Source organism: Saccopteryx bilineata, chromosome 3 (genome assembly GCF_036850765.1).
Source record: "Saccopteryx bilineata isolate mSacBil1 chromosome 3, mSacBil1_pri_phased_curated, whole genome shotgun sequence".
In the NCBI taxonomy this organism is placed as follows: Eukaryota; Metazoa; Chordata; class Mammalia; order Chiroptera; family Emballonuridae; genus Saccopteryx; species Saccopteryx bilineata.
In genome coordinates, this window is record NC_089492.1 from 279721493 (window position 1) to 279736684 (window position 15192).

Consider the following 15192-nt stretch of genomic DNA (forward strand, 5'->3'; position numbering starts at 1 on the left):
GTGTGATACTTTCCACTTTGTTTTCTATTCTCAAGATTGCTGAATCACAGCACGTCCTTTTTGTTTGTTTTTAATTTATTGACTTTAGAGAGAAAGGTGGAGAGGAGCAGGAAGTATCAACTTGCCTTAACCAAGCAAACCCAGGGTTTCAAACGAGTGACCTCCTTGTTCCAGGTCGACACTCTATCTCTGTGCCACCACAGGCGAGGCAAAGAGCAAAATTGTCAATTTTGATCAAATCCAGCATGTCAATTTTTTTCTTTGTAAATTTTTGCTTTTTGTGACCTAAAATATCTTTTCTGAACTCAAGGTCACAAATATTTTTCTCTTGTTTTTTTCTGGAGGTTTTAAAATTTTTATATAAATATCTTTTTTAAGATTTTATTTATTGTCCTGGCTGGATAGCTCAGTTGGTTAGAGCAGTGTCCCAAAGCGCAGAGGCTGCTGGTTCAACCTCCAATCAGGGAATGTACGGGAACAGGCTGATGCCCCTCCCATCCTTCCTCTCTTGCTAAAATCAATAAATAGTGTTTTGGGTTTTTTTAAATTTACTGATTTTACAGAGAGAAGAGAGAGAGGGAGGGGTGCGAGAAGTATCAACTCATTGTTGCTTCACTTTAGCTATTCATTGCTTGCTTGTTGTATGTGCCTTGACCAGGCAAGCCCAGGGCCTCAAACCAGCGACCTGTGTTTCAGGTCAACGCTCCACCCACTGCGCCGCCACAAGCCAGGCTCTTCTGGAGGTTTTATAGTTTTGGCTTTCGCATTTAGGTCTGTGACCCTTTGGAGTCAATTTTTACAGATGGTAGAAATTTTTCTCTATATGGATCCCCAGTGATTCTAGCACAATTTGTTGAAAAGACTTTACTTTCCCCATTAACTGACTTGGCATCTTTGCCAAAAATAAACTAACTATATACTTATGGGTCTATTTCCAGACACCACCTGACTCCACTGATGTGTGTGTGTATCCCTTCTTCAATACTACGCTGTCTTATTTACTGTAGCTTTACAGTAAGTCTTGAAACCAGATAATATTTCTCCAACTTGGTTTTTCTTTTTCAAAATTACTTTGGCTATTTTACATTTTTTATTTTCCTAAGAATTTTCTTTTATTTTTTTAGATTTTATTTATTCATTTTGGAGGGGAGGAGAGCAGGAAGCATTAGCTTCCATATGTGCAGCGACCAGGCAAAGAACAGTTTCAAATCAGCGACCTCAGGGTTCCAGGTTGACACTTGATCCACTGCATAACCATAGGTCAGGCTATTTTACATTTTCACATAGAGTTTAAAATCAGCTTCTCAATTTCTATAAATATATTTTTCTTGCTGGAAAAAACAGAGATAAACTTCCTCACTTAGTTGCTAGGAGAGTAAAAAAAGGGATAATATGTTAGTGTACCAAATGCGATGGCAAACAGGCATTAAATTAATGTTAGTTTCCTCTCTTTCCCTCTCTCGGTCTTTAAATAAACAGGATCCAATCCAGCAGTGTCCTAACATTTCACTAGTGGGTCAATGGCTGTAGTAAAAATATTACCACACCAAATGACTTTTATAAGTAAATATTTGTATTTTTACTTGGATTCAACACTAAAATGCACTTGCCAGAGAAAGCAATTCAGCATATTTACTAATAAACTCTTTCAGCCCACATTTTAGGAAAGCATAAAACCACAGCCAGACAAAAATTTAAATGTTTTCAAGTTCCATATAGTGCCTAATTACATTTTCTATAACACTAACAGAAAACTCTCCTCTAGCAAGATCACAATGTTCCATTATTCATATACTACTTCTGCAAATGGAAAAATATTTTGTAATTGTTTAGGAATATATATGACCACTATATGTTTTAGTAATACATATAACAAACAAAACATGGCTACTAATTCAACAATTAACATGTACTAATTTGAAACCCAAACCTATAAACAACCAGAACCTTTGAAGTATTTTAGTTTAGTCTAATTGATATCACTCACTGAAACGGCGAGGTATCAGTTTGCAAACACAGGCCATCAAAAGGCAATTTTTGGTGAGCCACCAATACTTTGTGGTAACCCACATTTATCAGATGAACAGATTCTTAAAGGAAAACAACAATTTGGTTTCTTTTTCCATGACTTTATTCAAGGCCTCTTTCAGTGTAGTATTTTTTAACATTAAAATGGCCTGAGCCTGACCAGGTGGTGGCGCAGTGGATAGAGCGCTGAACTGGGATGCGGAGGACCTGGGTTCAAGACCCCAAGGTAGTCAGCTTGAGCGCAGGCTCATCTGGTTTGAGCAAAGCTCACCAGCTTGGACCCAAGGTCGCTGGCTCGAGCAAGGGGTTGCTCAGTCTGCTGAAGTCCCACAGTCAAAGCACATATGAGAAAGCAATCAATGAACAATTAAGGTGTCGCAACAAAAAACTGATGATTGATGCTTCTCATCTCTCTCCATTCTGTCTGTCCCTATCTGTCCCTCTCCCTGACTCTGTAAAAAAAAAAAAAAATAATAATAATAATAATAATAAAGGCCTGAAACAATCAGTTTAACTACACTTAATTGATTAATGGATGAACACACAAAATCTGCCATTTAATGCTAAGGCAGGTCAGCTACTAAGGCATTTAATATCCTATTTTCTTTCTTTTTCTTTGACAGAGATAGAGTCAGAGAGAGAAATAGAGAGGGACAAACAGGAAGGGAGAGAGATGAGAAGCATCAATTCTTCATTGCAGCTTCTTAGTTGTTCATTGATTGCTTTCTCATATGTGCCTTGACCTGGGGGTGGGGCTACAGCAGAGCAAGTGACCCTTTGCTCAAGCCAGCGACCTTAGGTTCAAGCCAGCAACCATGGGGTCATGTCTATGATCCCATGCTCAAGCCAGCAACCTTGTACTCAAGCCAGATGAGCACGCACTCAAGACGGTGACCTCAGGGTTTCAAACCTGGGTCTTCCATGTCCCAGTCCAATGCTCTATCCACTGCATCACTGCTTGGTCAGGCTTGTCCTACTTTCTTAACGGGGAACAAAGCCAATCTCTTTTCAAGAGGATGAATGTATGGCAAAACAGTAACTTTCATCCTGTTGACTGAGCTGCATACAACCAACGCTCTGTCTCAAGACATACCAGAAATTAATAAATGGTAAAATGTTACTTGGGCTCCCCACTCCTGCCTCTCTTATTGGTCAACCACAACACCTTTCTCCATTTACAAAGGCTTGGCAGCACTGTTGACTCCTCCTGCTCATGAGCCTGCATTTCAAGTTCTGTGAATATTATCACTGTACCATCACCATTACTTCTGTCTCCATTCCACACCTGCCCTCATCTTATTTCTGGTTTCCTCTCATTTGATCCTCTGTGGCATGATTTTGCCATAATATACTAACCCATCTCTCTGTCTTCATTTCCAACTTCCTTTCCAACTCAATTCTCCTTGTGCAACGTCAGTGATCTTTCTAAATTCAACGTCACTCTTCAGCTTAACGTTCAGTGGTTTTTCCCAATGCTACACAAAGAGCTGCCATACAACCCAGCAATTCCACTCCTAGTTACATATCCAAGAGAAATTAAAACATATGTCCACATAAAAACTTGTACACTTGATAGTAGCAGCATAATTCATAATAGGCAAATGTGAAAACATAAATGTCTATTAGCTGATAAATGGATAAAATGTGGTATATATCCATACCATAGAATATTATTTGTTAACAGATGTCTATACTATTCAAAGTGAATTAAAGATTCAATGCAATCCCTATTGAAATCCCATGACAGCCCTGGTCAGGTGGCTCAGTTGCTTAGAGCATTGTCCCAGTATACCAAGGTTTGATCCCTGGTCAGGGCACACAAAACAATCAACCAATGAATGCATAAATAAGTGGAAAACAAATTGATGTTTCTCTCTCCCGCTCTCTCCCTTACTCTCTCTAAATCAACAAATAATTAAAAAAAAAAAAGAAATCCATGACATATTTTTGCAGAAACATAAAATCCAGCCTAAAATTCATATGGAAACAAGGGACCCTGAAGAGTCGAAAATAATCTTGAAAAGAACAAACCCTGCCCGGCTTGTGGTGGCGCAGTGGATAAAGTGTCAACATGAAATGCTGAGGTCACCGGTTCGAGATCCTGTGCTTGCCTGGTCAAGGCACATAAGATAAGCAATCAATGAGCAACTAAGGTGAAGCAACTATGAGTTTTCACTTCTCTCCCCCCACTCCTGTGTCTTCAAAATCAATAAATATTTTTTAAAAAGAACAAACTTGGAAGACTCACCTTCCTGATTTCAGAATTTACTACAGTAATCAGAACAGTGTGATACTGGCATAAAGGCATATAGACTAATGGAACAAAATAGAGAGCCCAGAAAGAAACTCTTACATACATGTCAAATGACTTTTGACAAGGGTGCCAAGACCATTCAATGGAAGAAAGGACAGTCTTTTCAATAAATGGTACTGGAAAAACTGGATATCCACATGCAAAAGAATGAAGTTGTATCCTTCTTTACCTGCCATCATATACAAAAATTAACTCAATATGGCTCAAAGATCCATATGTATAACATAAAACTACAAAACTCTTAAAGAAAACATAGGGCAAAAGCTTCATTACATTGGATTTAGCAATGAGTTCTTGAATACAACACTGTAAAATAGTAGGAAAAAACCCATCTTTTTTATATATAGATACTGTATTTTTTGCTCCATAAGATGCACTTTTTTCCCCCAAAAGTGGAGGGGAAAATACTCGTGTGTCTTATGGAGCAAATGTTCATTTTTTTTTAGTTGCTGTGGGTTCCCAGACAACTAGAAGAGTATTTGAACATTAAAGTCTCTTCTCATTTGTTAATAACAGTGCTAATGGTTGTTAATACTGCTGTTGAGTTTCACTGTTGAAATATTATTGTGGTATATTTTAGTATATATTTCAACACCATTTGGTTCAGAATATTTTTTTCTTATTTTCCTCCTTAAAACCCTAGGTGCATCTTATGGTCAGGTGAGTCTTATGGAGGGAAAAATATGAGTAGGTCTTTGTCCCCAGTTCCTGGAATAGAGTCCCTAAAGCCCTTGGAATTTCCTAGGTGAAGGAGTGTTTTTCATTCTAATGAGACAGTTGGTGAGCTCCTGGATAGCTTCAGAATGTGGGCTGGTCACCAGAGAGACCAAGCCAAGCTTGGAATTTTTAGCCCCACCTCCCATTCTCCAAGAAGGGGAGAGGAGCTGGAAATTAAGTTAATGTCTGATACTTCTGTGACAAAGCATCCATAAAAGTCCCAAAAGTTCGGGGTTCTGAGAGCTGCCAGGTTGGTGAACATATCTATGTGCCAGGAAGGTGGTATACCCCAACTCTCCGGAAACAGAGCTCCTGCTCTTGGGACCTCTTTGGGAGCTCACACTATGTAGCTATCTCTTCTGGCTGCTCATTCATAGTCTTTAATACCCTTGGTAATAAACTGGTAATCTAGTAAGTAAACTACTTTCCTAAATTGTATGAGCTATTCTATCTAGCAAATTATCGAATCCTAAGAGGGGGCTGTGGGAACCTGTGATTCAGAGCCAATCACTCAGAGCCCAGTTAACAATCTGGACTTGTGATTGGCATCTGAACTGGGGGCAGTCTTATGGGACAGAACTTTAACCTGTGGGGTCTGTGCTAACTCTAATGAATGTCAGAATCGAATTGAATTATAGGACACCCAGCTGGTGTCAGAGACTTGCCTAGTGTGGAAAACCCACACATCTGGTGTCAGAAGCACTGTATGTGAGGTAAAAGAGACACGGAGGTTTTTTTCATGCTCAGACATCAAAAGCACAAGCAACAAAGAAAAAATAGACAAATTGGATTTCATGAAAACTTTTAAAATTTTGTCTATCATGTAGGCATCCTACATAATGGGAGAAAATATTTGCAAATCATATATCTAATAAAGGATTAATATCCAAAATTCCTAAAAAAAAACAACAAAAAAAGATTCAAAAATGAACTTGAATTTACATTCTCCAAGGAATATAAATAAATGACCAATAAACACATGAAAAGATGCTCAACACCCTTAGTCATTTGTGAAATGCAAACCAAAACTACAATAAGATATACTACCTCACACCATTAGGATAGCTACCATCAAGAAAAGAAAGAGAGCCCTGACCAGATAGCTTGGTTGGTTAGGGCACTGTCCTAAAAAGTCAAGGTTGCAGGTTCAATCCCCAGTTAGGACACAAAGAAGAATTAACCAATGAATATATAAGTAAAGCAACAAAGCGATGTTTTTCCTTCTTTCTCTCTCCCTTCTTCTCTCTCTAAAATCAATCAATAAAATAAAAAATTTAAGAAGAAAAGAAAGAGGAGGAAGAAAGGGAAAGAGGAAAGAAAATAAGTATTGGTAAAGATGTGAGAAAAATGGGACCTTTGTGCACTGTTGCTAGTAATGTAAAATGGTATAGCTGCTGTGGACAACAGTATGGCAGATCCTCAAAAAATTAAAAAATATAATTGACATATAACCCAAGAATTCCACTTTTGGGTATATACCCAAAAAAATTAAAAGTAAGGTTTCCAAGAGGTAGTTGTATACCCATGGTTCATAGCACCATTATTCACAATAGCTAAAATGTGGAAGCAACCTAAGTCTCCATCGACAGGTAAATAAATTAACAAAACTGTGATACACACATATGAATATTATGCAGCCTTAAAAAGGAGTGAGCCTGACCAGGCGGTGGCGCAGTAGATAGAGCGTCGGACTGAGATTAAGAGGACCCAGGTTCGAGACCCCGAGGTTGCCAGCTTGAGTGCGGGCTCATCTGGTTTGAGCAAAAGCCCACCAGCTTGAACCCAAGGTCGCTGGCTCCAGCAAGGGGTTACTTGGTCTGCTGAAGGCCCGCGGTCAAGGCACATATGAGAAAGCAATCAATGAACAACTAAGGTGTTGCAACGCACAATGAAAAACTAATGATTGATGCTTCTCATCTCTCTCTGTTCCTGTCTGTCTGTCCCTGTCTATCCCTCTCTCTGACTCACTCTCTGTCTCTGTAAAAAAAAAAAAAAAGGAGTGAAATTCTGACATGTGCTACAACATGAATGAAACTTGAGGGCATTATACAAAGTAATATGTCAGTATGAAAAAGACAAATACTCTACAATTCTACTTACATGAGATCCTTAGAATAGTCCCACTAGGTGACTCAGAAACTGTGGGACACAGGAGGCATCCAGCCAACAAGCACCCACCTGAAGCCCTCTTGTACTACCATACTTATATCAATAGCAATTCAAATTAGGCTAAGGCAGCATCCTAAGGTCTCCTTCCTGAAGCAGATTTTTCTGTTTGAATCTCTTGGGCCTAAAAAAGGGAAGGGTCAAAGGTTCTGAGTCCTTTGTTTCTTAATAAAAAGCTTAAAATCAATATCCCAAAAATGAGCTTTAGGGTGGCATAATTTTGGTCCCTTCAGTCCTGCCTTTGAAACTTTAAATAATAAAGTTTCCCATTCCAGAAACTAAGTTGATAGATTGCTCCAAATTTCACTGATTCAATCATTCAGCTCTGAGAGTAAGTCAGTTCAGTTAAATGTGTTGAGTCTCATTTCAGGAGGTGGTGATGCCCCTGAGCTCCCAAAGTGAGGCCTATAGTGTGTATGCAAGCAATCAGGTATGAAGAAAAAAAAAGATTAATGATCAGAGCAAATTATAAACCAGTTTCTGATTCCGTAAGGCTGTCAGTCAAGAAGATTCTGGATGTAAGGCTACGAGTTTCTGCTGAATGAAGGCTGGCAGTGACTACCTAACAGAGCCTCCTCGTCTGCAGTTTGAAGGGCCCTGACAATGCCATTAGGTGTTCCAGTGAATTCTGCATGGCTCACACTGCATTGAAACCGAGACGGCTTAAGTATGAGCTGTTGTGGCAATTCTTCTTAGGTTTATATTATGTCCTTTAGCTGCAATTTGCAATTCCAAGGCTCAGAAAAGTTTTAGTTCTTAACAATTCCAAGTCCAAGGATAGGAAAAAAAATGAAACATTAGTTCAGAGGGATATAGCCAAATATTTAAGGAAACTAGAAAAATTCAGGACTTAGTCCAGTTTATAGGTGAAAAATAAAATATGAAAAACAATGAACTGAACTAGAGTCTTAATATCCGTAACTGGGTATTACAGAGTCTATGGAAACACACTTTCTCTCCCTAAAGTCACCCTCATTTTTCAAAGATAATCAAATTAATAGAACTGCTTTTCTTAAGATAGCAAAGGAAGAGGGAAGGGTATTTATAAATAAATATATCTCTTCCTACTAAAGGACCAAATCATATGAGAACTTTCTATTAAGATATTACTCAAGCCTGACCAGGCAGTGGCGCAGTGGATAGAGCGGAGGACTCAGGTTCAAGACCCCGAGGTCGCCAGCTTGAGCGCGGGTTCATCTGGTTTGAGCAAAGCTCACCAGCTTGGACCCAAGGTCACTGGCTTGAGCAAGGGGCTACTCAGTCTGCTGAAGGCCCACAGTCAAGGTGCATATGAGAAAACAATCAATGAACAACGAAGGTGTAGCAAAAAACTGATGATTGATGCTTCTCATCTCTCTCCATTCCTGTCTGTCCCTATCTATCCTTCTCTCTATCTCTGTTTAAAAAAAAAAAAAGTATTACTCAAGCCTTAGAGTAAGAGATCCTTGTAGAACACGTTTTAAAAGAACCACTGCCTATCTCTGGCCAATGATGTGGTTGAAAGAGCATTGTTACAGATCACCAAGGTCACCAGTTCGAGCTCAGATCAGAAAAAGTATGAAAAGCAATTAATGAGTGCACAACTACTTGGAACAACAAGTTGATATTTCTCCATCTCTCTCTCTCCCCCCCTTTCTTCTCTCTCAAAAACAAACAAACAAACAAACAAACAAGGCCCTGGCCAGTTGGCTCAGTGGTAGAGCATCGGCCCTGCGTGTGGAAGTACTGGGTTCAATTCCCGGCCAGGGCACACAGGAGAAGCACCCATCTGCTTCTCCACCCTTCCCCCTTCTCCTTCCTCTCTATCTCTCTCTTCCCCTCCTGCAGTCAAGGCTCCGTTGGAGCAGAGTTGGCCTGGGCGCTAAGGATGGTTCCATGGCACCTCAGACGCTAGAATGGCTCCGGCTACAACAGAGCAATGCCCCAGATGGGCAGAGCATCACCCCCTGGTGGGCATGCCAGGTGGATCCCAGTAGGGCTCATGCGGGAGTCTATCTGACTGCTTCCCTGCTTCTAACTTCGAGAAAAAAAGAAACAAAAAAAACCCAAACAAAACAAAAACAAAACCCACTGCCTCAAGTACATGCCTACAAGAACTATTTAACTCATCTGTGCAACATCGAAGCCAAACATGAGCAATTAAAATAGTCACTTTTTCAGCAAACCAGTGGGGAAAGAACAAGGCTTTAGCCAGAGAAGTGCTCACAGAGGGAGCTGTCCTTTCACCTTGGCTTCCCATCTCTATCAAGGTAGCAAGTATAAAATTATCAAAATATAGCATATCCCTTTCTTCCCTGCTTTAATCTTCTAAAAAAGAAAAAAGAAAAAAACACAAAGAAAACCTCTATCTGTCTTTTGACAGGCTGCCATTTCAAGTCTCCATTCCCTTCAGAAGTACCAGAAAAGCACATAGCCAAAGCGGTTTAAAAAGTCCTATTTCCTCACTGCTTTAAGGAACAGGAACTAATAACACTCACTACACGAAAGAGTCCATCGCCATAGTCTCATAGGCCATTCAGACTAAATAAAGCCTCCCATGCTTCTCTTATGCTCTATCTCTATCACTAAAGGGACAACCACCTCAAAATCTGAACTTAGCTCACTGCTCAAAATTACCCCCCCCCATTTTTTTGTTTAAGTGAGAGGAGGGGAAATAAAAAGACTCCTGCATGCGCCCCAACAGGGATCCACTTGGCAACCCACACCTGGGGCCAATGTTCGAAACAACTGAGCTATCCTCAGTGCCCCCTGCCACACTCAAAGCAACTGAGCCACTGGCTAAGAGAGGGGAAGAGAGAGAGAAGAAGGAAAGAGAGGGGAAGAGAGAAGAGGAGACAGAGGAGAAGAGAAACAGATGGTCGTTTTTCATCTGTTCCCTGACTGAGGATCAAACCCAGGACATCCACACACCAGGCCAACGCTCTATCCACTGAGCCAACTGGCCAAGGCCTAAAAACCCCCTTTCAACTTCTCTATTATCATTCTCAAATTCAACTATGTAAGCAGAAAAGCAACCAAAATCATAACCATTTTTCTCCCCATAGTCTCACTACTGCCTTACTAAATCCTATACGTTATTTAGTATCAATGAAGGGCACACACACACCCCCCCTCCTGTTTTACTTCCAAATTCTGGTGAATGGCGTTACCACTTACCCAAGCTCTAACCCTGGAGTCATCTTGATGAGAAATAAAGATGAGGCTAAGATAATCAATTGGTGAGAAAATAAAAAAAAAAAAAAAAACCCAGCATTTGCGTTCCTACTATGTTGTCACTGTGCTAGCCTAGGAAGTGGGTTATACTATTTCCATAATATAAACAGGGGGCAAAGTCTGGAGTTTCTCAAATATTCCTTTCCGGTCTAAGAGTTCAGACTTTTATCACCTCACATTTACAGTACTGTCTGTCTCCTCTGCTCTAAATTTGTTCTGAGTAAAACACTGCCAGAACAATCATATGAAAATTTTGTAATATCATATCAATTCCCTGTTGAGAGCAGTGAAATGCCTTCTGCTTTTCTATTTGCCTACTGACTGGCCCGGAGCTCAATAAATATTTGTTTAAAACCATCCATGATTCCCCTCCAGCCTACATGTAATGAGCTCTGGAAGCAGAAAGTAATAATAGATTTCATGTAAGATAGAGGCATTTGGATATACTGAATGCATGTGAAAAAGCCAAAGGTGACTCAAAAGCCTTAAAGACAAAGTGGAAGCTCTCCAAGATGTTTCACAGTCCTGACTCTGCCCAAATCAGCCTTCTTTAGGGAACAGTGGTGCTGAAATCACAATGCCTGGATTCTAACCCAGCTCCTCCACTTTTAGCTACTTAACCTTTACTTACATGCTTCAATTTCCTCCACTACGTAAGTTCAACTAGGCCTCTGCTCAAATTCTTCTATCCTGCCTGACTATCCAAGTCCAAGTCTTTCTCCAAAGGTCAGCTGAAGGCCCATTTCCCTTGTAAACTCTTAACTGGATGAACTACTTGATTTATAATAGCACTATAGCAAAAAGGGTCTGAATCATTCATTTTCATTTTTATCTGTAATCATACATCACCGTGCCTCATTTAATTATTTCACCTATGTATGCCATACCCCCCACCAATGTCCCACTCATGAATGACAATGACACTAAACAATGTCTCACATAATCATCACTGACAAAACAACATTAATATCAATTAGTACAACCAGCATTTATTAAATATATAGATACTACGTTAAGTATCTTGTGAACTTTTCTGACTTTCACTCTTTGTAATCCTTTTAGGTAAATCTGTCTCTTTATTCTCATTTAAGGAAGAGACCTTACCCACAGCTACAAAACTACTAAGTATAGGGGTGAAGAGTGAGAATGGGTGATTTTAAATTCATCTCTGCCTCCATTCTTAACTACTCCATGCTATCTAATAATTACTGTGGTATTTCATATCTAGATATTAAATCTTCTCTCTTAAATGTAAGCTGTTAACATTAATAAAAATTGTGTATTTCTTTTTTTTAATTTTAATTTTTTTATTAATTTTTAGAGAGGAGAGAGAGTGAGTGAGAGAGAAGGGGGAGGGAGGAGCAGGAAGCATCAACTCCCACATGTGCCCCGACAAGGCAAGCCCAGGGTTTTGAACCGGTGACCTCAGCATTCCAGGTCGACGCTTTATCCACTGCGCCACCACAGGTCAAGCAAAAAAAACTGTGTATTTCTTTGATCACTTCCAAAATAACCCATTCTTTTTTTTTTTTATAATTACATTTTATTTATTAAGCAAGGGTGTGGGGGCAGAGTATAGTACATTGAGACACTCCCTTTAACTCTCACTCTGACCTATTGAGAAGGTCATATAAGCTCTCTGGGTCTCAGTTTCTACATCTGCAAAAACAAAAAGTTTGGACTAAAACATGGCTAGGGTCCATTTCAGATGTGATGTTTTATGGTTTTAAGTGACTTGAACAGACCAATGATAAGCACAGAAATTAGTATTTCATAGGGATTTTAAGGGAAAAGTGAACTTGGTCTCTGAACCCCCGATCAACATTCAGTTTCTACACATGCAATTGCTTAGGTCTTGAGTTCTCATGTATTTACACATTTTTTATGACTTCATACCTTAAAAGAAAATGAGGGTGGCTAAATTTCCACAGAACTCCAAATCAAGTGGAGAAAAAATTTCTTGAATAAGGAAGAGTTCTCTTAATGAGAATAGTCACTAAGTCAGGCTCAGATTTTAGACACTGTATTAAGTAACACAAGTCACAGGCAGAATGTGTCTCTGGTTTGGAGAACCACAAAATACAGTGAAGCAGCCCTGAGATACACACACACACACATGCTCACATGCACATACACACAGTTATAATTGAAGGAAGCATCTTCTTCAGTCCGTGCATTCTGCTTTGGGGCCCAGAGTACGCCTCTTCTATCTATAAAGCACTAGTTCTCTTCTGTGACCAGTTTTGCCTCCCAGGGGACACTGGGTGATGTCTGGTCGCATTTCTGATTGTCATGACAGGAGGTGCTACTGGTCTGTCTTTTTGGAGGGGGGAAGATGTTCCATCTTCTAAGAAAAGATCACCTGGTGCTCCATTTTAGTGTCTACACTTTGTATTCTCTGTTTCCTATCTCCTTCTCCTGCACAAACTGGCTTTTCCTTCACCATTCCACCATTTTGGCTGCCTCCTCCACATGGCTTCCCTGCCCTGCTACAACATGGGCTCTTCCTCTTTACAAGAAGGTGGTCACTCTCTCTCCAAAATAACCCATTCTTTTTTTTTTTTTTTTTTTTTTTTTTTTTCCATTTTTCTGAAGCTGGAAACAGGGAGAGACAGTCACAGTCAGACTCCCGCATGCGCCCGACCGGGATCCACCCGGCACGCCCACCATGGGGCGACCCTCTGCCCACCAGGGGGCGATGCTCTGCCCATCCTGGGCGTCGCCATGTTGCGACCAGAGCCACTCTAGCGCCTGAGGCAGAGGCCACAGAGCCGGCCACAGAGCCATCCCCAGCGCCCGGGCCATCTTTGCTCCAATGGAGCCTTGGCTGCGGGAGGGGAAGAGAGAGACAGAGAGGAAGGAGAGGGGGAGGGGTGGAGAAGCAAATGGGCGCTTCTCCTGTGTGCCCTGGCCGGAAATCGAACCCGGGTCCTCCCCACGCTAGGCCGACACTCTACCGCTGAGCCAACCGGCCAGGGCAATAACCCATTCTTAATAAGCGATTCACACTTAAGCCTTTACATACACTTATTTGTCACAACTCTGTGAGGTAGTAATAATTTTTATTTCCAATTTACAAATGACAGAGAAGGTAAATAACTTGCCCATAATCACACAGCTGGTAAGCAGTGAATTCAAGGGTGAAGTGGTACCTGTGATATATTACTTCATTTATTCACTCTTCTCAACTAGTTTTATTAAGCACTCTTCCAGAGGTTGAGGATACAGCAGTGAGTAAACCAAAAACATCCCTGCTCTCATGGAGCTTGCAATCTTATCTCTTTTCCTCTATTTCCACTCAAGGGATACTCTTAAGATTGCCATAGAAAAGTGTCAAAATTTGTTTTAATAAATATTAGTATGGAAGAAAGAGCATGATCCTTAAAGCCAAAAAACCTGGGATAAATTCTCAACTTTGCCATTTATGAGACCTTGGGCAAATAGCCTCGCCTCTCAATGCTGACCTGCGCGAGGTAGTCCTTAGTATTCACTCAGTAAAGGAATTTCCCTCTTTCCCCTTCCCTCCCTGCAGTGCCTTCATGATGTGTACCGCCCCCAGACATATGTTAAAAGGCCACACGGAGTTACATGAAGGACTGCAAAGTGGCCAATGCCTTCTTCTCCAGGGCAATTCTCATTCCAAATCACCATCCCGGTGTCTCCGGTTTCAGGCCCCAGACTACTCGGACGCCCATTAATCAGCTTACAACTCGGCAACGACAGCAACTCACGTTAGGGCCTGGCAGCGCCTGAAACGTGCTCCGATGACCTTCTTTAGAAGGTACTTTTGCTTCATCTCGGGTGGGATGTGCCCTCCTAACCAGGCTCCCCTCCGCGGGCGGGAGACATGGCCCCAGGGAGCCTTTCGAGCCTCTGACACAATATTGTGCCCTACATACCGTTTTTCACTCGAAGAGCTCAGCGCCTCTCCTGCCACCTGCCAACCCAACCCCCACCTCCTCGGGGCTGCAACTCCACTCCTCTCCCTCGAGCGCGGCCGAGGTTCCCCCGGCCCCGGTGCCCCGCCGCCCGAGTGACCTACCGCCGGGGCTCGGGCAGCTCGCGCTGGCCGGAGGGGCTAGGACAGGCCGGGCGGCCTCACCTCTTAGGGAGCTTCCCTTCCGCCCTCCAGGTCAGCGGAGCCTTGAGCTGGAGGCCCGACTCCAGAGGGGCCAGCCCGGAGCGAGAAGACCCTTACCTATCTTGACGACCGTATCCGCTAAGCACCGGTCCCACTTCCTGCCGAGGTCGGAGTCCGACATGTTTTCCACCTGGTGCTCCACCTCTCCTTACCGCAGGCCCCGCGCGCCGACTCCAGGCAAGTCTCACGAGAGCTGGCAGCGGTTCCCACGCCCGGAAGACCGGCGTCGGCATGACAGATATCGCGAGATGATCTGACTGCTTCCGTCCTTTCCAGTCTTTTTCAGTTGGTCGTCAAGGTGACGAGTTGCTGGGAGGCCCGAGGTGACCCTGACCTTGGAGCCGCGCCTACCTAAGGGTTGCGAGGCCGACTGGATTCCTAGGTGGCACTCAGAGCTCTGTCTGAAAGGCCCTTTTTACGCACCAGCTCCCGACGTTGGCTATGAAAAATCTCAGGCAAGTGAGGGCACAGCGCTTTCTTTATTCATTCACTTACCTTCACTAACGCCCACCTGCAGCACTTACATAAAAACTGCTCTGGGAAAGGTCACCTATTACCAGTCAAATGGAGGCTGTTTGAATCTCTGTACAGTATTGGCCACAACTGCTTCCAA

The 15192-nt window shown here is 41.9% G+C and overlaps 1 protein-coding gene across 2 annotated transcripts in view; it reads right to left on the bottom strand.

Moving 5' to 3' along the window:
* MICOS10 (mitochondrial contact site and cristae organizing system subunit 10) overlaps window positions 1-14792 on the bottom strand; it is a 34938-nt gene extending 20146 nt beyond the window's left edge. For both annotated transcript variants that reach the window (XM_066270268.1, XM_066270269.1), the window contains exon 1: window positions 14637-14792. In XM_066270268.1, the coding sequence (XP_066126365.1) occupies window positions 14637-14700 (64 nt within the window). In that variant the 5' untranslated portion in view covers window positions 14701-14792. The remainder of the gene's footprint in view (window positions 1-14636) is intronic.
* Between the last annotated feature and the right edge of the window lie 400 nt (window positions 14793-15192).